Source organism: Eleutherodactylus coqui, chromosome 4 (genome assembly GCF_035609145.1).
Source record: "Eleutherodactylus coqui strain aEleCoq1 chromosome 4, aEleCoq1.hap1, whole genome shotgun sequence".
NCBI classification, from domain to species: Eukaryota; Metazoa; Chordata; class Amphibia; order Anura; family Eleutherodactylidae; genus Eleutherodactylus; species Eleutherodactylus coqui.
The window spans coordinates 272,006,560-272,034,041 of NC_089840.1; the positions used below are offsets into that span (position 1 = coordinate 272,006,560).

General features: G+C 43.4%; 1 protein-coding gene across 1 annotated transcript; it reads right to left on the reverse strand.

Moving 5' to 3' along the window:
• Positions 1 to 529: 529 nt before the first annotated feature.
• On the reverse strand, positions 530 to 27,117 carry TMEM139 (transmembrane protein 139). Its single transcript, XM_066601350.1, has 3 exons — positions 26,750 to 27,117; positions 13,990 to 14,275; positions 530 to 1,507 (listed from the first exon to the last, which is right to left on the reverse strand). Exons 2-3 carry the CDS (start codon positions 14,253 to 14,255, stop codon positions 1,180 to 1,182), a joined length of 594 nt encoding a protein of 197 aa, XP_066457447.1. The 5' UTR covers positions 14,256 to 14,275; positions 26,750 to 27,117; the 3' UTR covers positions 530 to 1,179.
• Between the last annotated feature and the right edge of the window lie 365 nt (positions 27,118 to 27,482).

The following is a 27,482-nucleotide window of genomic DNA, read 5'->3' on the forward strand; positions in this document are numbered from 1 at the left end:
GGCCATTGGTCAACTAGCGTACTAGGCCGGCAGTACGTTCATATAATTGGCCTATTTCAAGTTCGCCAGTGCACGATTTCCATCAAAGGCTTTCCTACAGGGTTCCTCTGCCCACATTCTTAATCCTTCTCTCAAACTATTTCACACAGTGTCTCATCTTCTACCCACAATGGCCCTTTGGAGATCACTTTAATATTGACTATGTTAAAGGGGTTTTCTGTGACTGTGATATATCATCTGTGAGAAACTGACTCTCTGCACCCTGGCCAAGGTCCATGAAGGGGCTGTTGTGCTTCCACAAGCTAATTGCCATCTTCAGTGTTTACCATGCACAGTACCGTACATATGACACTTGAATGAGACTGCGCTGTACAACCGAGAATATATTTGGAACCTTTATTCAGCTTATCAGCTATAGTGTCAGGATTTAAAACCCCCACTGATCAAACTTTGATGGCCTGCACTTAGTGTAGGACATCAATATTATAGGCCCAGAAAACTCCTTTGAGAGTGGAAAAGAAGCAGCATAGTATTGACACCAATTGTCTATTCAATCGCAGTAGAACCAATGTGGCTCAATATCTTCCCATTTACAAGAGTCTTTAGTATGCTCAGTTTCATAAGAAGTATGGAAAGAAAGCCATGCATACATGTAGCTTGCATGGCCAAGCAATAAGGAGGATCCTCCACCTTTGTTCGAAAAGTCAGCAGTAGGAAAACTTTATAAAGTTAATAGTTCAGTATTATGATCTAAAATAACCATATCTTACAGCATATACTGAAATGATCTCATAAATAACACATTATGACATTAATAAATATAAAAAAAGTACTTCACACAAAGTCAAGTCTATCTCTTCCTCCCCATCGAGAGGTCTCCAAAACCTAAACCATAGATTTGTTGAGACATAGGTCTAGAATCTCCACCTATTGATTCTGTGCAACTAAGGCATCATTGTTCATTTCCCAATGTGTAGTGGTCCATTACTAGCCATGGACGTGCCATGGAATCTTAGGCTAATTAAGATCTAATTGATATTATTGGTCCTTATAAGAGAGGTTCTGTTTCCTTCACCCACAAGAACCTTCACGAAATGTTTTGAGGGATCGGATAGTTCATGGAGAACGTTTTGCTTAGATGTATCTTCATGATGTAACAGGGTCTTGCAGGGTCTTCCATCAACCTTGTTCTTGGGATGGCAAAAAGACTTCCTCCCATTGAGGAAAGGACTCGTTATAGGTTGGTGGAGGTGTTAAAGGCTCAAGCATTATTTGTTCTGGGATGAGTCCAGATGCCTTGATTTCATGAATGTCAGAGCGGATACGAGGTAAGGTTGGGTTGGGAAGTCCCTGGTCCTCAATAGCTCCACTTCTTTCAGGTTCCAAGGCACTGATGTAAGGAGGGGGTTCAGTATCTGGAGTTGGGCCGAGATTTATGGTCCACACTCTTGCAGTACCATAGACTATTACATCCTCATAACGTGGAGCTGCAAATTGACTCGGGTCCCTGTGGGAGCAAAGAGGAAACTCATTATTTACAGCTTAAAGGACAGTAGAAGGAGAGACAACATATGTGCCCCCAGGGTTACAAGATGGTTCACACTACCGTATATACAGTACTTCATAGGATGGATAGACATAGATACACCAGCTAATCATACAATACCACATATAAGCTTGGATGCACCAGCTCAACAGGCACTCACATATGATGTGGTTAGATACATGAGCTCAGAAGACAGTGCCACACATGTTCTGCTGAGACACAGCAGCTTAGCACATAGTATTACATATGATAAGCTTAGATACACCAGACCAACAGACCGTATCAAACGTGGTAGACTTAGGTACTGTACTTATTATCATTCATAAAAAGAGGAACATAGTTAAACAGTTAGTCAGAAATGACCTATTTTTAACCCTTTCCAATCCACTGTCTGACGCCTGAAGACATTCTGATTGAAGGCTTTACAGCTCCGATGTCGGAAGATGTCCGGCAGGGTATTCTTACTCTATATTACTGGTCGCTCCGTTGTCTGGGGCCTATCCAGCATGTCCCATACTGCAGTACTGGCTCTAGCCAGCAGATGGCACATTGTAAAATGGCAGAAAGAGAAAGACCCCTAGGAAACCCTGAATCCAAAATTGGATTGCAAAGGGTTAAGTTCCCATAAAGGAGACTGTAGCTACCCAACCAAACCATTGTTAAGGTCAATAATAGGATTCAAACTCAGAGCCCCGGGGTTCCAAAGCCAAACCAGTAACCACTTAACCAAGTAGCTACCTTATTAGGGTACTACCCAATTCACATAGTGGAGAAAAGGTGATAATCAAAGAATGCCATAGCCCAAATAACTAGAAACCATCCATTAGATGATACAACAGTAACTATAGACAAATTTCTCTTTAGATATTTCATAGGAAAATAAAATGAAAGTTTTCTCTAACAGGACTCGAAATCAGGACCTCAACATCCCAAGACCACAGCGCTAACACTACACCAACTAGCTACAAGTTCTGGGAACAAGGATAGCCAATCATAACATCCGTTACCAGTCTTTCATATCAAAGACCAACTGGTTCCTCAAGAGACATATAATAAATACTCAAAATTATTGATAATAATCTGAACACCCCGGTCTCACTATAGAACTCCCAAAAAACAGGAGGTTCACTGGACTCAAAAAAGATGCAAAAACATGGCAGCAGGGGCGTAACTATAGAGGATGCAGGGGATGCGGTTGCACCCGGGCCCAGGAGCCTTAGAGGGCCAATAAGGCCTCTCTTCTCCATATAGGCAGCCCAGTACTATGAATAAAGCATTATAGTTGGGGGCCCTGTTGCATGTTTTGCTTTGGGGCCCAGGAGCTTCAAGTTATGCCTCTGCATGGCAGACTTGTATCCGAACATAACTTTGGCTCATCAGGCAGTTATCACAGATGATAGACATAAATACACCACCTCATTAAACTGCATCTTACATGACAGGCTTAGATACATGAAGCAGGTGACAATATGACAAATGATAAGCTTAGAACCAATGGATCATCATACAGTACTGAATAGGTTTTACCTGCAAGTCCAATGACTATAGTTTGTGCACACTGACTATGACTATGACTGTGACGGACGAGCTTGGACTGGGGGAGTATCTCCACAGGAACTGTGATACGGGGAATTTAAGAATTTGGATGATGCGGTGGGATGTTTTGTGTTTAGTAAGATAATGGGAATTATATAATGATTACCCAATGTGAGTTCTAGGATGTTCACATGATATAGGGTGTTCATTAATATGATGTAAAACGGTGTGATGGGGAAGAGGGCACTTCGGGGATGGCAGCACTATGCACTGCTACGAGATGATGTTAGATTCAGGTGAGATTAAAGTTACTCGAGATGATATTTGAACCTCCGGTACATGTGAGCCTGTGGTGACACGGAAATTTAATGGCATGCTCTGGCACCTACAGTGCGCTGGCCGTGAGGTTGACATGCCATGGACCTCTGGTAATATGGAGTATAATGAAGAGTAGGAAGTATCAGGAGGACAGCGGTTAGTGATGATTGATGTAAGTACAAGTATGAAGCGCCTTGTCCCACCAAAGTAATCCCCTTAAGTGTTAAGTACACCGAGGGAAGTAGAGGAGATGTATCCTACACATGTGGTGCATTGATCCCGCATGTATGGAGTACAGAGACATCTATAAAGATAAAGGCGAGAGCCCTCACTGACTGACTGACTGACTCGCCACTAATTCTCTAGCTTCCTGAGGTCGTAGAAACGTGAAATTTGGCACAAACATTCTTTAGGTCATAACGTGACAAAGTGCAAAAGTAAGTCTACCCTTATGTTATGTAACTGTGTTGTACAAATGTGAAATTTGGCATGACAATTGTTTAGGTCCTAAATAGGAAAAGTAACAGGGGTCACAACTTGATTATTCAATTTTAAGTGCAAAGGTAAGTGACCCCTTATGTAATGTAACTAATAACACATCTGTACTGTACAAACGTGAAATAAAGGGGTCGCAACTTCAATATTCAATTTTATGCATGAAAAACTGTGCGAAAATCCATGATATATGACATAATACTTTTCTCAGAAACCATAAAGCCTTGGGAAATGATTTGTAAACTGAGGACAGTCTACTGCACTTATGTGTATATACTGAGGAGAATCTACCTCACCTCTATGTGTATATACTGAGGAGAATCTAAGTGACCTTTATGTATATATACTGAGGAGAATCTACCTCACCTCTATGTGTATATACTGAGGAGAATCTACTTCACCTCTATGTGTATATACTGAGGAGAATCTACCTCACCTCTATGTGTATATACTGAGGAGAATCTAACTGACCTCTGTGTGTATATACTGAGGAAAATCTAACGCTTCTCTATGTGTATATACTGAGGAGAATCTACCTCACCTCTATGTGTATATACTGAGGAGAATCTACCACACCTCTATGTGTATATACTGAGGAGAATCTACCTCACCTCTATGTGTATATACTGAGGAGAATCTAACTGACCTCTGTGTGTATATACTGAGGAAAATCTAACGCTTCTCTATGTGTATACACTGAGAAGAATCTAACTGACCTCTGTGTGTATATACTGAGGAGAATCTAACTGACCTCTGTGTGTATATACTGAGGAGAATCTAACTGACCTCTGTGTGTATATACTGAGAAGACTCTAACTGACCTCTGTGTGTATATACTGAGAAGACTCTAACTGACCTCTGTGTGTATATACTGAGGAGAATCTAACCGACCTCTATGTGTATATACTGAGGAGAATCTACCTCACCTCTATGTGTATATACTGAGGAAAATCTAATGCTTCTCTATGTGTATACAATGAGAAGAATCTAACTGACCTCTGTATGTATATACTGAGAAGAATCTAACTGACCTCTGTGTGTATATACTGAGGAGAATCTAACTGACCTCTGCCTTATAAAATACTGAGGAGAATCTAACTGACCTCTATGTGTATATACTGAGGAGAATCTACCTCACCTCTGTGTGTATGTACTGAGGAGAATCTGACTGACCTCTATGTGCATATACTGAAAGGCTGTAAAGTACATAAGGAAGCCACCATGGACTGCAGAGATGGAGCATGCCTTTAAAGCTAAGAAGGGGCTGCAACCTCCAGTCTGGGGGTAAATTTGAATAAAAAGTGAGAATGGGAGAGGTGGCACATTCTGCAGAGGGATATCAGTACATGCAGTCTGAGGAGAATCTAACGTTCTTCTATGTGTATACATTCCTCTGAAGTAACCACGACTTCGTAAAAAAATTTTTATGCGAACAGGTAAACACCTGTATCAAATTAACTCAGGCGAAGCCGGGTCTATCAGCTAGTAAGTTATAAGTGTGACATTCCAGTTAATTATATGTAATGTTAAATGTATTTGTATCATCCCATTGAGTGACGCAGAACTACAGTTTGTTTAGTAAAGTTTGTTTTTATAAAATGTGCCACTTCCGTCTGTCACCGCCGCGCTGTACATCACACCACATCCTGCTTCACTGATATGAAATGTCATGAAAGCTACAACTCCCTCCTTCCCCTCCGTCTCCTGAACTTTATAGTTTTAGACACTTTTTACATTCTTCCTCAGTTGTTAGTATTTCTCAGGTCGGGTCGGTTTGATGTATAAACTACACATCTGCATGATTTCTGGCTCTTCTGGCGGCTCTCAGCCAGGTCTGTCTGGTTTCAGTAGGTGTATACACTAGATTTTCTCAGATTTTCAGCTGAAATTTTGTTCCATTCTTGTACTATCTTAACCCCTTAGTGACGTCCAATGCGCCTTTTTACTGACCCTACTAATGGGTTTTAAACCTGCACATACATCTTTTTAAGGCAGTGGCTTGGCTGACGACTGACAGCCAGGCTCCTGCTCTAACCGCCAGTAGCAGATAAACCTGAGATCCTGGTAGTTTAACCCCTTACATGCCACAATCAATAGCAACTGCAGCATGTAGCAGATGACAGGGGGAGGGGAAACCTCCTGTCACCCATCGGCACCCCACAGTGTGATCAAGAATGCACCAATGGGTTCTCATAGCAGATGGAAGCCTGACAAAAGCCTCCATATGTGCCATGTGATTCGGCTATTAGGCACCGCCTCCGACAGAGTCTAAAGGCTCCTTCACACTAGCGATTACGATTTTGGCGTGAGAAAATTGCAGCAATATCGTGAGTTTTTCCCACGATTTTTGAGTGTCAGCACTGCCTTTTCTCGCAGAAACATCGCTGCTGCTTGTAATTTTCTTGTGCAATTTTCCGTGTTTTTTAATGCGAAAGTCAATAGGACTTTCTAATGTTAAAAACATTTCACACTAAAATTTCAAGTTCGTGCGATTAAAAAGGAGGCTCCATAGAGAAATATAGGAGATTTTTAAAAAAGTGAAACGCAGAAATATAGGACATGCCATGATTTATTTTTCACACAACATTGCAGGAGTGAAAACATCATGAATGTGAATGAAACCATTGAAAAGCATGGGTTTCATAATTCTGCGTTTTTACTCACTCTCACACTTGCAATAAAATTGCGCGATTTTGACATGATGCGAGCGTGAATGAAAACGCAGAATTACAAAACCCATGCTTTGCTATAGTTTCCTTCCCATTTGCGATGTTTTCATTCATGCGATGTTGCAAGAAAACAAATCACGGCATGTCCTATCTTTCTCCATTTTGCTTTTTTTTTTTTAATCTCCCATGTTTCCCTATGGAGCCTCCTTTTTATTGCATTGCAAAGCAAGAATTTGCAATTTTCATGCAATGTGATGCGTTTAAAGTCCTATTGACTTTCGCGCTAAAAAATCGTGGCAAAATCACATCAGAAAAACACAAGCAGCAATGTTTTGGCGAGAAAAAGCAGCTCTGACACTCAAAAGTCGCGGGAAAAAAAAACGTGATTGCTAATATGAAATAGCCCTGATAGACTGCTGTCATAGACTTAGTAGAATGCACTACATAAGTAATGCAGTGTACTACCCTAGCGAACCAGCGATTGCTTCTTCAAGTCCCCTCGTGGGACTAAAAACAACAAAAGTTCAATAAAGTTTAACTGATAGAAAAAAAACAACACATATTTTCCCCAAAAATATCCATTTTAGGGCGGCTTCAGACCACCAAATATCGGCCGGATTTTCACGCCCGGACGATATATGGTGTCCCTCTCTGCAGGGGGAGGAGGCCGGAAAAGCCGGGAGCAGTGCTCTGAGCTGGCGAGGGGTGGAGAGGGGTCGGGAGCTCAGAGCACTGCTCCCGACTCTTCCAGCCTTCTCCCGCTACAGAGAGGGACACCGTATATTGGCCTGGCGTGAAAACCCGGCCGATATACAGTCGTCGAAAGAAGCCCTTAACAGGGTAAAATACCGACACAAATTTTTAAAAAGCAGCATATAATAGGTATCACCACGTTCATAACACCCCAGACAATGAAAAGACTTTTATGATTATCGCGCATGATGAACAACATAAAAATAATTTTAAAAAAGTAATACCAGAATTGCTATTTTTCTTTAGTTTGCCTACCAAAAAAAACCATAACAAAAGACAATCATGTGTCACATGTACCTCAAACTGGTACCAATAAAAACTGCAATGTTTCCCACAAGAAACAAGCCCTCATAGAGCTCCACTCTTGGAAAAGTAAAAATGTTCTGGCTCTTATAATGCGCCAACATGGACTTGTTTTTCTTTAGAAACATGTTTTAATTGAGAAAAACTAGTAAAACATAAAACAAGCTCTATAAACTTGGTATCGCAGTAATCGTGCCGATCAGATAAGAAAGTTGTCATGTTAGTTTTACTCAATAGTGAACGTTGTAAAAACAAAACCCAAAAGCAATGATAGAATTTCAAGATGTTTTTCCATTTCCCACCCACAAAAATGTAATAAAAGCTCTACAAGTTATTATATGCACCCCAGAGTGGGGCCATTAAAAAGTACAACTCGCCCCAAACAAAACAAGCCCTTATACGGCTATGTCAACTAGATTATGGCTCTTGCAATGTGACAATGCTGGTCCTTAAGGCACAAATTATGGGCTGGTCACAAAGGGGTTAAAACACACTCACTGACACACATATGACATCAGCGTCTACTCTTGACCATGGAAATTTCCTGAAGGCATGAGACTGGTTATCAAAGCAACATCTAAGCAATGAGGACATCTTCCCTACTGGCAATGCTCGAAGGAGAACCTGCCGGTTGGATCTGGTTGAGTCTAGTGAGAAGATTGTTATGTCACCTGTCCCCGAGGATTGTTTTTCTAGTGGTTTTGTTCTGCTGTCATTGATCACTCTAGTTCTTTCTTCTACTGAATGACATAAGTGGATAGAAATTATGCGGAACTGGAGCACGTTGGATCCACCACAGTTGACAACTCTGAAGGTCTACAGCTATAGACCACATTTGCACTTCCATCGTAAACATTATTCTGCGTACGCATTGGACAAATGATCAGCAAAGTCTAATAGGTTAGTCATGAAATGGCCCAAAGCAGTGATAAACCCTAGCAGGACATTAGTTGGGTTCTCCTCCATTGAGTCAGATGAAACCTGTTTTGGTAGGACTACGTTATGGGATTGCTGTTAAGGTTCTCTAATCCTCTAGCTCAGAATTTGCAATGTTTCAAAGTAAAATACTCCTTAGTTAAGTAAATGACATAAAAATATGGACAAGATTAGGATTGTAGCGCGTGCACAGTGTAAGGGATTGATTGCTGATTTTGCATGGTTGCATGTTTAACAACCTTGGGATCTGGTCTTATGAAGTGAATAGGGCCTTTGGTTGCACCATTGGAATACAGCACTGCCAGAGAGCAGGCAACCGAGAACAGGGCTAGACCCTGCCCACCTGTCAGAATCATCAGCTTCTGCTATATAAGGGAAGGGGCTGCTTCACAGCTACTGAACAGTGTCAGAGAGCAACAGTGTGGAACAGAGCCCCAGCAGCAGTCACTAGAAAGGAGTCTGGGAAGCTGCCGTGAGAGGTCCTGAGCAGCAGGACCCCTTGATTCAAAGAGCTCACCAGTGAGCCCTGATGACCAGAGGGCAGAAGAAGATGACACTGCAAGACCAGCAAGCCCTGATGACATGGGGGCAAATTTGTTGACAGTGCAATGAACTCAGATCAGCTTCTGCATGAGTGCACTTGTTCCCCAGAACTGTGTAGAATACCTAAGCAGGGTGTGGTATGGATTGGCAGCATATCTCCCCAATGAACTGTTATAAACTAGTGCAGAGAATTTACTATGGCGCCAGATAGTTTAATGAAAGGCCTTGCAGGTTAATACCTATGTTATGTGGTTAGGATGTACTTTGTTCATTGCTATGTACAAAATGTGTGTAATGGTGCAGTAAAGCACCTATTAAGGTGAAGCAGCAGACTGTAATAATAGATAGATGTGAGGCAGGACTAAGGCTGCAGTTATTGTGCAAGTAAGCTGTGAAGTAACTACATGGTAGCATTCTGTGTGAAAGGGCGCAGCTCCTACGGGGCATGAGAGCTTAGGTTACAGTTAGTGAGACCGTTATTGGGCCTGGGATGGCCCATGAGACTTGTGCCTTACTGTGACTAATGGATGGAAGATGAGAGGAGATGTAAGGACCTAAGGATTACGCTGGATGATGTACTGTTGCTGCAAGAAAATACGAATGCATAATGTTACCACAAGTTATTATGCAACATTAACCTCTTAAGAGCCAGGCTGTTTCGGTCATAAAAAGGACCAGACACTTTTTAGGGATTTTACCCTTGTGGTGGTTTTACTGTCTTATTTTTTTTCCTTCAGCTACCAAAATTATTTTTGCTCCATTTTTCCACTTAACATATAGGGCTATATTTTATATCTTTTTTTCACTGACATTTTTTTCATATTTTTTATTTTATTGGAAGTAAAAAGCGGGAGAAAAAAAACGTTTTTTAGCATTCATAGTTTGTTTTTTTTAATTAGTATGTTTTTGCTAAAATAGGAGCATCCATAGGAGCCCCAGTTACAGGGAGAAACATCCCCCTGTAGTGGTAATAGTTACAAGCAGAGCTGCTCAGGGTATGCTAGGAGCCTGAAGCTCTGCTGTGTCAGGGGGCTCCTAGCGTTCACGTAATCGCCGGGTCGCATAGTAGAAGAACACTTCCACTTTTACTTTTCAGTACATATCGCTCATTAATCGCTATGTACCCAAGAAAAAAGAAGGCAGAAGTGGTTAAAAAACGCTTCTCCTTTGGGTTCTCAACTGTGACTAACAAGTGAGGATCTGACCTGCTCCTGCTTGATTGCAGAACAGGGGCTTTAATCCCCCACCATATTTTTGTTATCAACTGGAATTAAAGCCCAGGACCAAGCACTGTATATTTACAGTGCTTGGTCCTTAAGGGGTTAAAGTATCCAAACCCTCCTATGGAGTGAGACATGTAAATACTGTTTCTGATCAGTTTACTACCCGCTACACACAATATGAAGACCTTGCAAGCATCGCCAGAGGCATAGCACGTCCCCCTGGGTTACTTGTAGCAAAGATTGAGAAGCTAGGCTCTGTTGGACAAGTCATCTCTGGATATGCTTTGCTCTTACAGTGAGATGCTCTTGCAAAACAGGTTGAACCTGAAGAGGTTCAACCACTGAGGGACAATTGCCATAGCAGTGAACCTGTGCATGCCTATTACCAGCAATTCCCTAATATAATTCCATTATCCATACTCGCCTTACTCATAGGTTAAAGAGTTCCCTGGCAGTAGCACCAATTTCAACTGTTTCCGCATCCACAGAAGGAGGTAGGTCTGAGTTAATAGAGGAGGTGTAGTGTACAGAAGTTAATGTACAGAAGGTTCTAGACGTTTCTGAATGATCTATGTGTGTCTTGTGCCTATGTATTGTCAGTGTCTTCTATGTGAGTGCATTTCTGCACCTCTCCTCCAAAACATCACCGACTGTCTGTCCGCTGTCTCGAACACCATGTCCTCTCTCTACCTAAAACTAAACCTCTCTAAAACTGACTTACTGGTATTTCCACCCTCCACTAACCGACCTCCTCCTGACATCGCCATCTCAGTGTGTGGCACCATAACTCCCAGACAGCATGCCCGCTGCCTTGGGGTCATATTCCACTCCGATCTCTCTTTTACCCCCTACATCCAATCTCTTGCCCGAACATGTCAGCTGCACCTCAAGAACCTCGCCAGAATCCGCTCTTTCCTCACCGTGGACACACTAAAAAAGCTTATTGTTGCCTTCATCCACTCTCGGCTCGATTATTGCAACTCGTTGCTGATCGGCCTCCCCCGCACCAGACTCTACCCTCTACAATCCGTCCTGAATGCAGCAGCCAGCCTCATCTTCCTGTCCAGACGCTACTCGGACGCCTCTGCCCTGTGCCGGTCACTGCACTGGCTGCCTGTCAAATACAGAATTCAATTTAAACTCGCTACCTTCATCCACAAAGCCCTCCACAGCGCAGCGCCCCCCTATATCGCCTCCCTCATCTCAATCCATCACCCAGCCTGGGCTTTCTGCTCTGCTAACGAAACTAGACTGCACACCCCTCTAACTCGAACTTCGCATTCCCGCCTCCAAGACTTCTCCAGAGCAGCACCAATCCTCTGGAACGCACTACCAAAGGCTACCCAGGCAATCCAGGACTCGAAAAACTTCAGGCGTGCTCTAAAAATGCACCTCTTCAGGGAGGCATACCGCATTCCCCAAACAAACTCCTCTGTACGCCACCTGATAACATGCTCCCTGACCTACTGACTGCAATCCCTGCTAGCCATCATAAACTGCTCCTGCAGTCATACCAATTCTGCCGTCACACGGCTAAATGTCTGACCATTGTCTATGTGTATAGCATCCCTCACTCTCCACCTCACCATACAGTGCACATCTCCTGCCCCTTTACCTTCTGTCTCACCCCATTACTTGTAGTATGTAAGCTCGTTGGAGCAGGACCCTCATCCCTATTGTTTCCATCAACTGATTACTATTGTAACCGTGGTTCTGTAATTTTTGTACTTTTGTCTTTCTGTATCCCCTGTCTATGTAAGCACTGCGGAATATGTTGGCACTATACAAATAAAGATTATTATTATTTCAAGTTGCAGCACTAAATGGGTTACTATCTGGGTTATGGCTGGAAAATGTATCTTCTTGTATGTCATGTGACCTTCCTTTACATATGTGGTTGCAAGGTGCATGAGTGAGGTCTTTCTGTCAGTCTTCCTCTTGCTCAAGAGAGAAGCCTTTCCGCTTACAGGCAAATTTAGTCTGTCTGTAGGAGAGATGGAAGAGGCAAAGCGAATGCAACATATGTGTCCTGGGCCTTACCTACCCGGGCACCTATGCTAGAGTGTGCGAGAGCCCACCATGCAGCACTGAGTGCCTACCCTAGCGCGTTAGTATGTACTGGTAGAGAGTTTAAGAGTGAGAGAAGAACATAACTCCGCAGATAATTTGGCCTGTGGAATTCATCTGTCATCCCATGATTCCTCCCTGTCACAACACGAATCTTCCTGCATCGGTGTCCTGACAATGGATGTAAATTGTGTTTGGACTGTTTTACAAGTTTGTTTTTCAAGTAAACGGGCTTTACCAACTGTTCCCGGTTTAGCCTTGAAAAGTCAACTCTGTATGTGTGGACTCTTTATTACACCTGCTGAATTCACTGCAGAGGACAGAACGGAGGTGTCACCCGTGACAAAAGACTGAAGGTAAACCACAGTTGCGTTACCTCCCATTTAATAGCCTGACCTCGATTCCTTGGATGGGTCCCCTTGCTACCCTCAGGGTGGGAGATGGTAGACCCCTGTGACAAGGCCGAAATTCTACCCCGCTGTCTCCTAGGCTGAGGGCCCGCTCCTCGGATGCTGCAGAAGGTCCTTATTTCAGCATCCTTTTGGCCAGGGTGGAGAGTGGTTATATACAGCATCTCTTTCCCTGTCCTCCATTACACAGATAAGCCATTGATCTGAACGGACACTGTGTAATGCTTCATTCCTCCTGCTGAGGCACTGCAGGAAAACTTTTCGCTTACTGTTTTATTGGGGGTAAAAAGCTAAAAAAATAATTTTATTAATATTTATAGTTGCTTTTTTAAATTAGTATATTTATTCCAAAATAAAGTATGGGAAATGGTTCCTCATTTTGTTTCGGACATGTCAATATCTATTATGTATAATTTTGGATTACAGAGCGCATACGGCGACGGTTTTGGTTGGCGTCGGTTCTGGGTCATTTTCATTTTTATGTATATATTTTTATTTTATTCTGTAATTTTTCTTTACTTATTTTTGTAACTATTTTTTTTAACATCTATGACCCTTATTATATCATATAAGACCTCTGGGGACATTCACATTGTCTTTTTTCTTTATTTCACACTTTCCCACTGTAGCTGTGCCATCCATAGGAGCCCCAGTTACAGGGGAAAACGCTAGTGAAAATAGTGACTGGCAGTGCTGATCAATGTCTGCTAGGACTCCGCTGCTCTGATGTAAACCGGGGGAACCAGCGGTCACTTGATCGCCGGGTCGCGTAGTGGAAGGAACACTTCCACTTTTTAGTATATAGCATTCATTGAGCACTATATACCTAGGAAATGAGAAGGCTAAAGTGATTAAAAACCGCTTCTCTCTTCTGTGACTAACAACTGAGGGTCCGAACTGCTGCTGCTTGATTGCAGGAGCAGAGGCTTTAATCCCGCACCATATTTTTTGCTATTGGCAGGGATTAAAGCCCAGGATCAAGCCCTGTAAATTTACCGCACTTGGTCCTTAAAGGGTTAATAACAGAGATATAATATGGAATTGACAATAGACAAGTGAAGCTTTCCTTAGGCACCAATTTCTGGTGGTAAACCTCAATATCCATCAGCTACTCTGGCACTACCCATTCATGCGTCTATGAAGTATTCTCTCATATATCAGAGACAGTATTGGCCCTGTTAAGTACTTACACCTCATTCTGCCGCTGCACCGGTCTTCTTACTTCTGTTTCCGTAGGATTTTCTTCACCCTCTGATCTTCTAGCTTTTTTGAAACAGCTCATTAGCGTCGCTAAAAGAAAGCAGAGAACAGCCAGGGCGCCGGCAGCCAGGAAACAAATCCCTAGGATGAAGATTCTGTCCGATACGGTTAACAGAACCACACCGATAAGCATGAAGGCCATTCCAAGAGTTATCACCGCCCGGTGTAAGCCCCTCCATACTTGGTTTGATGCCATGCTGAGATGTGTAGGATGAGCTGAAGAGAGAACAGGGTAGAGCCAAGTAAGATTTACAAGTATGCAATGAGCTTATATAAAACCGTATATACAACCACCACATTAAATTGTAATATAGGTGAAGTAGAGCCGGGCCTTTCATAAGTCTTAGAATAAACCGGGTGATGACCCTCTCAGAACTTCGCTTTAATCTCAGAAATGGGACTTTCAAAGGATCTCAGCTGCTGAATGAGGGTTGCAAAGGAAAAGGGGAATAAAGGAAGCCGTTTTACAGATCCTGAAGGATGTTTGGTAAACTCACGTGAGGATACGCCCTTGTTCGCTATCATTATGGTAGCTCTACAATGCCCTAACATAACAGGATCCCTCCAAGTGAGTTTCCCTTTCATTGAGTAGCTGAATAGTTTCCCAGATTCTGCTGGCATCCTTCCAGATAGTTCTTGAAGTTCGAGTTGTTATGTAAATGGTAATCCATTTCACATGACGTTTAAGGTGACTATTTAATTGTTTATACACACACAGAGCAGCCCTGCCTCTCTGAGTAGCCGACAGTAACCTGCTGGCCTTAGGAGCAGCTGATTGACATTGGGCTGCTATTTAGTCTATAATCTACAAGAACATCCTTTTACACAGGTCTAAATCATCATTAAATGAGTTTTCTGGTTGTAAACTATTGATGGCCTTGACTCGGAGTTGAACGCCAGAGGTGCGCCACGTCAGCCTCTCCCCATCTGCAGCATGCAGAGTGATAGTTCTTTCCCAATGCACAAAAGGGAGAGAGCTGACTGTCTGCATGATGCTGATAGCGTGAAGCCGAACGACCCACCTCCGTGGCCAAGTCCAAAGTCATGAACTTGGTGACAGAATCCCTTTAAATGAGCACCAATCATTGAGATCAGCACTCATTTAACTGGCTTTAACGCAGGCCAGTCATGCAATTATTCATCCTGCATTCACTTGGCTTTTTTTGATGGGAGGGCTGTATAAGTAGTGTTGAGAACTTACTCTGAACTTTTTTGGACAGCTGTGATCCAACGCTACCCTGGATGCCAATACTATCCGGACTGAAAGCAGTGATAACTTCCAGGTAACTCAGCATTGGACTTCAGAGTAGTGGTTTACATGATGGACTGGTGACAGCCGCTATCAGAGAGTTTGTTCTTCAGTAAAGTGTTGGTTAATTAAAGGGGTTGTCCCGCGAAAGCAAGTGGGGTTATACACTTCTGTATGGCCATATTAATGCACTTTGTAATATACATCGTGCATGAAATATGTGCCATACAGAAGTTATATACTCACCTTCCCTGCGCTGGCGTCCCCGTCTCCATGGTGCCGTCTAATTTTAGCATCTTATCGCCCGATTAGACGCGCTTGCGCAGAAGGGTCTTCTCCCTTCTGGTCGGTCCGGGCACGAGCGGCCTTCTGGCTCCACCCCGTCACGTGTGCCGATTCCAGCCAATCAGGAGGCTGGAATCGGCAATGGACTGCACAGAGCCCACGGTGCACCATTGGAGAAGACCCGCGGTGCATCGTGGGTGAAGATCCCGGCCGCCATCTTGGAGGAAAAGAAGGAAGAAGTTGCAGAGAGGGGATTCGGGTAAGTAAAAATTTTTTTTTTAATTTCAACACGTCCCTTGGGTTTGTCCTGCACTGAACGGGGGGCCTATGCAAAAAAAAAAAAAAACGTTTCGGCGCGGGACAACCCCTTTAAGGGATATATGCATGCCCCTCTCTCACCAGAGAGCTCTTTTAATTGGCCTTGCCAGAAAATCCCATGTTTCCATGGAAAAATGATCTGCTAAGAATGCTAATTTTTTCCAGTTAATCGACTCAATCAGCAGACAATCAGCTGATCATTGCCTTGTTTATACATGGCAACAATCAGGTGACCAAGCGATCTAACGAATGCTCATACGCAATGATTGAGCCATGTAAAAGTGCCCTAACTGTCCCACTTTTATTTACCTTTACATTATCCATTTCTGAAGAAGAAGTCTTCTCAAAAAATATGGCCAGTATACATACTGTAACAAACAATCTGGTCTTCTCAAAGAGGCAATCTAAGAATATTAAGTGGCCAAAGTCTACATTACCATGTGCCAAAAGATTCTCGGTATATCCAGAGTATATTCTAAGCCATAATGTCTATTTGATCATCATGTTGAATAAATAAGAAGATAAACAAGTTGGTCCGTGACTTCATCGTGGTTAGATCAAATTCATAGAAAAAGAATATTAGGGAAAAGATGGAGAAAGAGTACAGGAATCATAATAACGCCATTGGGAATTCATTCAACCCAGCCCTGCAGACTTCGGCCTCGGTCACACGGGCATTGTCATTCAATACCTGAGAGCTGCCTCTGATTGGTCCCTGCGCTCAGCCAATCAGAGGCAGCACTCACTCACCCATTCATGAATTCATGAATGGGTGAGTGAGAGCTGCCCCTGATTGGCTGAGGGCTGTGACCGATCAGAGGCAGCCCATTCAGCAGGCGGGGATTTTAAATCCCTGCCTGCTGAATACTACAGAGAGCAGTTCAGGAGAACTGCCGGCCGGACGCGGCTGAACTCCGTCTGCAGCAAAAAGGTGAGTATACTTTTTTTTTTATTTTTACACATTTTCAGGATGGTTTTTCTGGGAAGGGCTTATATTTTAAGCCCTTCCCCGAAAATTCATACAGCGCTTGCCAGCAGCCCATTGCTTTCAATGAAGTCGGCTGTACTGCCGGCTCCATTGACTTCAATGGGAGAACATTGTTCCTCTGTGGCACAGCTGTGGCAGAGGAGAACAATCTTAGTATATGTTCTTAATGGGGTCGGCGCTGCTGCCGCCGGCCCCATTGGGCGCATATACAAGCACCAATTTACATGCGTTCTGTGAATCGGTGTGTCCTAAAATTATCGGCACATCCGCATCAAAAACGGATATGTGACCGATCTCGTTGCTTTGCATTGGGTCTATAAATCTGCAGATCGCAAGCGCGTCTGCAAATCAGACCTCAAAACGTTCATGTGACCGAGGCCTTCAGGTGACTAGGGACCAGAGTGACCTCAAACACATGGCCAAATCAATACAGGATTGATTAAACCTAAGGATTGTATACATTGCATAGCGCTGGATTCAATGGTTCCATGAAGGAGTCTTCGACGTTGCAAAGAGCCATGCAATTCTACCGGAAAGTGGTCTTCTGTAGCTGAAGTCTTTTTAATGAATATGGCCAGTATGCATACTAGAACTAATTATCTGGTCTTCTCAAAGAGCTGATTTTTGATCAAAGATGCTGTACTGTATCACTGTAGAAGAAATTTTGTAAATGGAAGATTTGCTGGCACACCATTGAGAATCTCAAAGACCCAAGAAAAGGCAATACATTCTGGAGAAACCCTGCCTATGTGATCGAAGTAGAATTGGTGGCACTAATGTAAAGAATGCAAGTATTTCAAAGTTATGAAAGGGCTTGTACCAACTCATCTCTCTGGAATGCAGACTGTGTGTTATTAAGAGAGAAAATTACAACCTTCTCACGTTTTTGTGGAGGCTTTTTAGACTATTGCCCTACAATGCCACCAGTTTGGAAAGTGTCCCTCAGAGTCCTTCAGGGGCTTCGTGTGAGGTACAGAGTGTTAAGGCAGCAGTATGAGGTCCTAAGCTCTCACTCACGACCTGAAGGCTGCAGGTTCAAGTACTGCATTGTTCAGGTAGCAGCTCAAGGTTTACTCAGCCTTCCATCCTTCCGAGGTTGGTAAAATGAGTATCCAGCTTACTGGGGGGGTAAAGATGACTGGGGAAGGCAATGGCAAACCACCCCTCAAGAAAATGTCATAATGTGACTTCAGCCTTGGAGTCGGTCATGACTCGTGCTTGAACCAGGGGATTTTACCTTTACCCTCAGAGTCACATGTCTTAGATGTACTACATGTTTGTATAGAGCTAATCGGGATTAGCGATCCCTTATGTAATCATCTTATTATTTATTGACAGAAGCTTAGGTTGATGTCGAGCAAACAAGGACTAAGCTGTGTAACTCAGACGTCTGCATGTCTTAAAGTGCATGTTGACATAAAGTGTACATTTAGAGATATATTACAGGAGTTGGCTCACTTCCAACTGTTGATGAACAGGTCTTCCAACTGTCCTCAGGATAGATCATTGATAACAAATCGGCAGAGATTTGCCGCCGAGACCACAGTAATCAGCTATTCCCCCAAGCCAGTGTCTTAGCGTATGGGGCTACTTTTTACTAGAAGCAGACAGTGTCATGTCACTTCAGCTTGGGGCATTGGAGTCATCAGGGAATGTGATTTCAAATACCTCCAATAGGCACTTTTCCCCACAGGCTGAGATGCATTTAGCTGGTAATGACTTCTGCTGATCCAATATCTGTGAGTAGGACACCACGTAGCAACTGCGGAGCTGCAAGACCACATCTTTACAGAAACTTTTTTATTAACACAGATATAGTGCTACAGTCTGATGATGGTGGCACATGACAATCGTGTGAAATATTTCTACCAGAAGCCTGACTGTGTCTACGTCCGTGGTTGTCTATCTGGAGATACTGTATAGCTGTTAGGACCGCTGTGTCAGCCAGACCAGTGATGACATAGAGAGAACACTTCAAAAGTTCATAGGCTGGAGATGACTTCTCTCCTAGACAACACTCACAATCTTCTTCCTCCCTTTCGCTTTTTCTATTTCTTTACTATGCTACACATGCCTTCTTTCTTTTTATCTATCTCAGGACAGTTCTGCAATCCAGGCCACTGCCCTTCGTGCTACTATGCTCTGCTGCACACCACCACCCCAACCACTCCAACCAACATGGCCAACCCTCCAAAAAAACATGAACACAAAGTAGACTACTCAATTACAACACAACATGGTTAATCAACAGGGACCACACCTCAGGCCACTCCCAACAATAGCTCTGTACATTGTGCAGTGGCCAGGGTTAGTATCACAAGCTGAGCCCCATTTAAGTCAATGAGACTCAGCCTACAAAACAACCTGGGCCACGACGCAATATGTGGACCAGTCTGCTACCAGCAAAAAGCAGCAACATACACTAAAGCACTGGCTCAGTGGAACAGCTGATCACTGGAAATGTCCAGAATGGGGAACTTATTCCAATCTACTATTGATGACCTATTACGACTAGTTCATCAATAGTTTAAAGGGGTTGGCTCACTCCTATGTATAAAAAGCATCACATTCATAATGTAACAGGGCTTCACCTGCCATGTCATTCATAATGTAGCTGTGTTCTTATGCGGCAGAGGGGCCTTTGGACCCCTTCAGGCAGCAGAGTCCACCCCCACACCAACTATCGCTATGCCCCTCTCCTAGTTTATCTATGTTTAGGGTCATTTCAAGCAAAAGAAGGGGTAATGACATTGCCCTTCAATGGGAATACTAGTTAGAAAGTATTTTGCATCTCTAGGTTAACCTCTTTTCCACCAACAATCACATTTTTTTTTAGGAAGTAGCTGACAATTTTTTACAAACCTGTTTATTTTTAAATAACCTTTGTGATTGATTTTAGAAGCTCTTCTATCTTGTTTAAGAATGGCCGGAGATGGGCTGATCACAAGTTGTCCCAGTGCTGGAACCCCTAGAGACCAACTGTAATGCTTAGTCGAACTTGGTAGCAAATGTTCAGTTCCCCTGCAGTGCCACCACTGGGGATATGAAGAATTACACAATGCTTATAGAAATCGATGGGCTGTCCGTGTAATACACACACATGCTAGGTCCTCCAGAGACACTCTCGCAGATATTTCCCACTCTGGGTAATTAAGGAATGTCCCAAATAGGGCACCCCCCTCCCAATTAAATCACAACGCCCTTAAAGGTTTCCAAGCCAGGCAAGAAGCTAAAAATGTATACAGTTTTAATGAACTTCATACAAACCCTGTTTCCCTGAAAATAAGACATAGCATGATTTTCCAGAATTTTTGAGGATGCAAAATGATTTTTCAGGCTTTTTGAGGATGCTTGAAATGTAAGCCCTACTCCAAAATCAAGCCCTGCTAACAGTTAATTAAAAAAGTCAATTTAAATAGTGTCCAGGCAGCTATACATGTAAAAATGTTAAACCTTTTTGAACAAAAATTAATATAAGACACTGTCTTATTTTCGGGGAAACGCGGTAGTAGTTTAAAATGGCACCTTTATCCAAAAACACTCTAAGTAACAATTGCAATGGGAAGATCCAACATTAGAGAGTTGTTACTTGTTATTAGCTGATAATTTGCTCTTGGACTTCTGAGAATTTCGATACACTAGAGCAGGGCTGTCCTTGGCATCTGTCTGTTATGAGATCCTCCCCTTTTATACGGAGAGCAATTCCAAAAATAAGCATGTATAAGGAAATGTTGGAATACAGCCCCATAATATATATATATGTATAGGTGCAACAAAAGTGAAGACAAACAAGAAAATACCGAAACGCATGGGCAGGGCCCGAGTAAATATCATGGATCATAGTTGATTATACAGATATAGAGCTTTAAATAAATAGAGAAAAATAACCATAGCATGACCCATTTGAAAAGTGCCATGGACACATGCTTGTCCAAGAGCAATGGACACCTTGATGCCTACTGCGCTTGTCTTCAACTCATCAGAACCTACTGGGTACCTTGATCCTGGTTTATAGGACTGTGTACCATGGTTACTGCTATTATTATCATACAATGCTCACAAGTGGTGTACATAGAAAAGATGGAGCCTCATAGCAAAAACTTAAATAGGCCCCCATTAAGGTGCCCGCTTTTACCACCCAGCACAGAGGAGCCTAGTGTTTGTTATCCAATCCATGCCCTTTAAAATGACCCTTGGGCCTATTCTCTACCTACTTGTTTGCTAACAATGCAATGCCTCTCTGGAGGAAGGTCCTGAAAAAGGGATGGTGTAATGGGACCCATAGCAGTCACATGGTCTGCCTTTATGGTGAGTATGACCTTGATGCTCACCCATTTGTGGTTATCCAGCTGTTTGAACCTACATCTCTTAACATGCATAGACATTTGGAAGCTGTAGAGCCATTTCTGGAGTTGCCCTTTTACAACAGAGTAGACCAGTGCTATGATAAAAAAGGGAGGACTAGAATTATTGAACTTCGCGTCTCCAATGCGAAAATTGTTAGTAAATACCAGAAAAGTCCTAGAATGTCTACATAGTGCCAGCATGGTGGCTCAGTGGTTAGCACAGCTGCCTTGCAGTGTTGGGGTCCTAGGTTTTAATCAGACCAAGCACAACATCTGCATGGAGTTTGTTTGTCCTCCCCGTGTTTTGTGCCAGTTACCTCCCACACTCCTAAGACATAAAGATAGGTTAATTGTGAGCGAAATGGACTGATGTAGTAATTCAATCTCTACACAACACTGCAGAATTCATACAAACCATCCTACCAAAAGTAATTGGACCCCTGAGCAAGAATCAGCAGAGTATTCATTTCCATATGATAATTATACTTAGTGGGGGCTCCTTTGGCCCTAATGACGTTGAATACTCTTGCTGGATTTTGATTGATGGCTCAAGTATGATGCTAGCACCCAATCAAATTCAGGGGAAGGGATTGAGGATCACACTGAAAAAAACCCGGGACCACTCGCTACTAGAGATGAGCGAGCGTACTCGGCCACGCCCCTTTTTCGCCCGAGTACCGCGATTTTCGAGTACTTCTGTACTCGGGCAAAAAGATTCGGGGGGCGCCGTGGGTGAGTAGGGGGTTGCAGCGGGGAGTGGGGGGGGGGAGGAAGAGAGAGAGGGCTCCCCCCTGTTCCCCGCTGCTACCCCCCGCACTGCCACGCCTCCCCCCGCCCCCCGGAGCCCCCCAAATCTTTTCACCCGAGTACTGAAGTACTCGAAAATCACGGTGCTCGATCGAGTAATTACTCGAAACGAGTACGTTCGCTCATCTCTACTCGCTACTAATGAACTGCCCATCGGACGTTCTAGCCTAATATACAGCGCCCTGCCATATTAAATGCTGGTTTCAGGGTTACTGATTCAGGCTGAGCAGCAGGAGAGGTATGTGCGGCGTGTCCCCCATGTCAGTGTCCCTGCCTGCTATTGGTTTATTAGCCTGGGACTGAGCTGCAATACCAGACACAACCACTGAACAAGAGTGGCAATTTGTTCTGTGTTTATATAACCCCTTTAAAAGGGTTGTCCAGAGTTATAAAAACATGGCTGCAATCTTCCAAACACAGCGCCACCCTTGTCCATAGCGTAGGTATGTGGTATAGCAGCTTAGCTTCATTGAATTGAATGGGAGCTGAGCTGCAATACCACACACAACCATTTGGACAAGGGTGGTGAAAAATTATTAGAAAGCAGCCATGTTTTTATACCTCTGGACAGCCCTTTTAAGGAATGCGGCCCATCATGTGACCACATTTTATAATTGTAGAACCTTTGACCTCAAGTGGTCTCAATCACACTTTCAGGGTATGTCCACACAGGGTGAAATTTGCTGTTGAGTGGCCATTTCCCAGCAGATCCATAGCGCAAAATTGCAATTCTGCACCGTATGTCACTTTGGGCGGATTTTCTCTGCAGTATGCAAGGTAAATTTTGAAAATCTCCTTCACATTCCTGCTGCGGCAAATACTGCGGATTTTCAGTGCGCAGAATCTGTACGGAAAATCCGCAGCAAATCCGCCCCATGTTAACATACCCTTAGGCCTAGTGCCCACGAACGTGACGGGTTCCGCAAGCGTAATTCCTCAGCGGAGCCCGTCACGGTGCCCCCCCCCCCCCAGAGACCCCATAATTACCTCCGGATCCGCCGCCCGACATCCTGCTTGACGCATCGGCGCGCATGCGCAATAGAGCGCATAACGCGTCGGACGCGTCATATGATGCGGCTGGTGGTAGGTGGGAAAGAATTTTCACGCTATCTTCCGCTGTGCTACAGCGGGAGATAGCGTGACGACCGACTTCCATTGACTGCAATGAAAGCCGTCCACGTATACGCCCGCGGCAAATAGAACATGCCGCGGGTGAGGATGGGTGATTTCACGTTGTGGAATTCTGCGGTGGAATCCCACACCATGAGCATTGCGCTATTAGAGCTGCGGGGCAATGCGTCGGAAACCGCCGCGTAATACGCGGTGGAAATCCGCCCGTGGGAATTAGCCCTTACAGCTACTTCATATTTGATTAAGACACTCCAGCAAAAACCAAGTGGAGGGTATACAGTAGCTCCTATTAAAGCTGGGGGCGCTGTTTCATTGATTTCTAAGCAATATGTTCTCTTGTGACGGTGGTAGGAACCGGTACTGCACGGAGCAGTAACGGCAGGGAGCTCAATCACAATATTAGAAGGATTCGCTCTTCAGAAAGGGCAGATCCCTCATTTTCTTCAGCAATTACTAATCATCACATGACTTTTCTAAGATCCTGCCAAGTTGTGCCATCCTGATAATTATAGTTCTCCGGTAAACTGATATTTAACGTCTGATGCAAGATCTGTCAGGAAATTTATCAACTTTTTCTGAGAAGAGCAGGGAATATATTTCATTATATTTAGAGGCCGTATGTTATTTGCATGGGGGATGGGTCATTCTTCCATCCATGGAGACACATGGATCAAGGTGCCATGTGGTTGATTTTGTTGGGGCTATCTCCATCAGGCATGAATGGGCCAGTGAGACCATAATGGGACTCGATAGGTCGGTCTGCATCTGGGCTGTTGCCCTGGTGGGGGTCATGATGGCTTTATCGACATATATCAGGACCAGAATCATGAGGCTGTCCTGTCCTGGATCCAGCCACGCTAGACCAGGGAATCGTCAATGTTACTCCGTGTTAAATACAATCCTAGGCTTGGCCACCCATCGGATGCTACTCCGGTAACTCTAGAATGACCGAGTCTTGCACATCTTTATGCTGATAACCAGAATTGTTTTTTTAATAAAACACTATAACAGAAGGTTTGGGCCACCGGAATCAGTGCAAGGTAAATAGCACAAGAGGGATAACGTCAGGCCTTACTCGGACTGCAGGTAGATTAGGAAGTCCAAAAGTCTTTATGTTATCAGCTGAGCTCCGGTTGGCAGTAATCAACATAGGTGAGCCTCAGACAAGATCTCACACAAAGTGTCTTTACATTTTTATCCTCCTGAATACCGGGTCTACTTCCACACGGGTTGTCCTCAGACTAGTTCCCGCGTTGGCTGAAATGCAGCTGCAAGGTGGCGGAAAACGAAGGAGCCGGACAGACTCTCGTCTTTCTGCTAGTGGCCCTGAAAGAGTCAGCTTGCTCTAACTTCTTCACAGCTCCGACCCACAAAGGAATCCAGAACTACTTAGACTTCCACCCGCCATGTCTGTGGTCCCAACTCTCCATCCTCCACCACTGCCTTAAAGAGACAGCTCCTACAAACCCCACACGTGAAGGTACTTTTCCAATTAACAGTAAATGCCAACCATCCCCTTACACCCATATGTCCACTTCTAGAAAAATGTCTTACATGGGTATAATACCAGTGTGTTTCAGAGAAGTCTCCATGCAAGGGAATAGCTATGGGGGCAGAAACAGTGGTCACAATCAGGCCCTGATGCATGAAGGGCCCTTAAGACCACACAAGGAGATAGCAGTATTATAAATGGCACATGGCTGGTTGGGGCCATTATAGATTTAACTTTAGGGCCCAGGAGCTATATGTTATGTCTGTATGTACTGGGAGGTAAACTCCAATAGCAAAGGAACCAAACTAATCGAAAGTACTGATACATATATTATAGACTGTAATGGTTTTATCTTTTATCCTATACTGCGGCTTCCTTCACACATTGTGGTGGATTTACTAACATTCTCTGATAATTAGTGCAAACTTAGACCACGTAGTCTTAAAATGCACCAGTTTATCACAGTGACTGTTGGATGATGAATTTGGGGCACCTTTAGGCCTCATTCACACAGGTGTAATTGCACACCATATTAAACACATAATACGGAGTGAGTAAAATCCATTGATTTCAATGGATTTATTCACATGTGCGTATTTTTGGTCCGACTTACAGACTAAAATTGCCCATTGAAGTCAATGAGAATGGGCAAATATGCAGTGAATATACATGATATATGCGTATTGACCGCGTATTTGCACATATAATCTATGACCCTGCTCGCATGTTTTGCGTGCATAAATACGCAGTGATTACGCACACACAAAAAAAAAAAAATAAGCATGGCCGCATAGACATTTTATATACACTGCTTTGGTCTACATATTCACAGACCAGAACCTGCATGCGCCCTTGTGAATGAGCCCTGTCTAGTCCAGGTTTATACTACCTATTAGATTTATGCCTTTTTTTAGTTAAATATTGGTACTTGAGGTCACATTTCTGGCACACCCCCTTCCCCATGAAGCCACGCCCCCTTTCAAAAGCCGCCAAAAAAGTGCCTTCAATTATCTAAGACATGTCATAAATGTAGTGCAAAGCATGTAAGACAGTTCCCTGATGTGATTTGCACCATTTTTAATAGTAAGTCTACAGTCTTTTTTTTGGGGTGATTTTATACTTATAATTTTATCAAAAAATGCAGATTTACTAATAATGACTAATAATTAGACAGTGAAGATGTAGACGGCGAGGCTTAACATGTGCCAGATTTATTACAGTGACTGGGTGATAAATTAGGTGCATCATTAAACTGTCTAGTCAAACTTTATACTATCAATTAGTTGACTTACTAATAAATTTTGCGCCAACATTTTGGCAGGAGAGGTTGTGTTCAGGCCACACCCCTACTCCCTGCGGAGCCATGCTCCATTTCCTCCATTAAGCCATTTACCTTTTCGGACTTGGCAAAAAAATTCTAAACCTGTCTAAAACACATCATAAAAGTTGTGCAAATCATGTAAGAGTTTTTGTACCCGGAAACTGGCACATCTTCAATAGTAAACCTCCCCGAGAATCCGTAGGGCTCTTCATACGTTACTACTGACCTACAGCAAACATCCGGATGCCGCTGTTTTTGCTGCAATGAAACCCAACTGCCATTTTTGTAAAAAAAAAAGACCTTATGTATGACCTTATAATGTACAGAGGGAATTTACCGCTAACTGCAATTAAGCTCCGTGTAAGCTCCTATGTAAGCAGTGTGTTAGATGAAGGAACGCTCTGTATATGATCTTGAATGGGAGGTTCACGTGGGAACTTCTGGATGTGGTTGAGAAAAGTATCAACTATTGCATTTACTCTATAAAACATTGCGTATCCTACAGCAAAAGTACCTGTTCAGGGGCCAGGGGACAATACGGTGAATTCGTAACCTTCATTGTGTTACATGTAACATCTGATTGCAATGGACCAACACCAGCCATGTACTCATTGTGAATTAGAGCTAATTAAAGCAATCCTGAAATAAAAGGGTTAAATCACTACTGTAATAAAAAAAAGAGGAGCAACAATCGTCTGACTCGGGATCTGCTAACCTGGATTCTCAGACAGTATCATAGTAGACATCACTCACCGCTTAGTAGAGGACAATGGGCTCGTCTAGCACCGGCCTCTTTAGGGTCACTTTCCTGCTTGGCCCAGTATCAGGTTCTGGTTGATGCCTGCAGGACTCCTGGGGATTTATCCTGATGTCTTGTGCGGCTTCTTCTGATCTGACTTCTTCTTCTGATCCTGGTTAGAGTCTACTAGTGAAAAACTAGAACTTTTCTGCTGATCTCCAACTTCTCGTAAAGTTCCCTATAAAGTATCCGGAATTTCCTGGCTCACTGTGTGACTGACTCACTCCAAACCGCCCTGAAGATCCTCTCTGAGCCTGTACCCTGTCTTCCCTGTCATTTCCAACCATCCAGGAAGCTGCATTCTATATAACACGCACCACAAAGTGTCACTCCCTCCAACCACACTGATAACAGTGCTAACCCTTCCCTGTCTGAGCAGGTCATACGCTGCACCTTTCTTGTCGAGAGGAACTACAATTCCCAGTCTTTGAACGTTCAAAGAACCATACAGCCGTGGCCAAAAGTTTTGAGACTGTAACAAATTTTGGTTTTCAGAACGTTTGCTGTGAGATGTTTGGTGTTTCTAGAAGTAGTTCATAAGTTTTTACACTTTTATCGACAAATACATGAAGTTTCAGCAAAGAGTCAATCTTTACAGTGCTGACCCTAATTTATCAAGACTTCTACAGTTCGCCCTGGCACACTGGATATCAGCTTCTGGGCTAAATCCTGACTGTTGGCAACCCA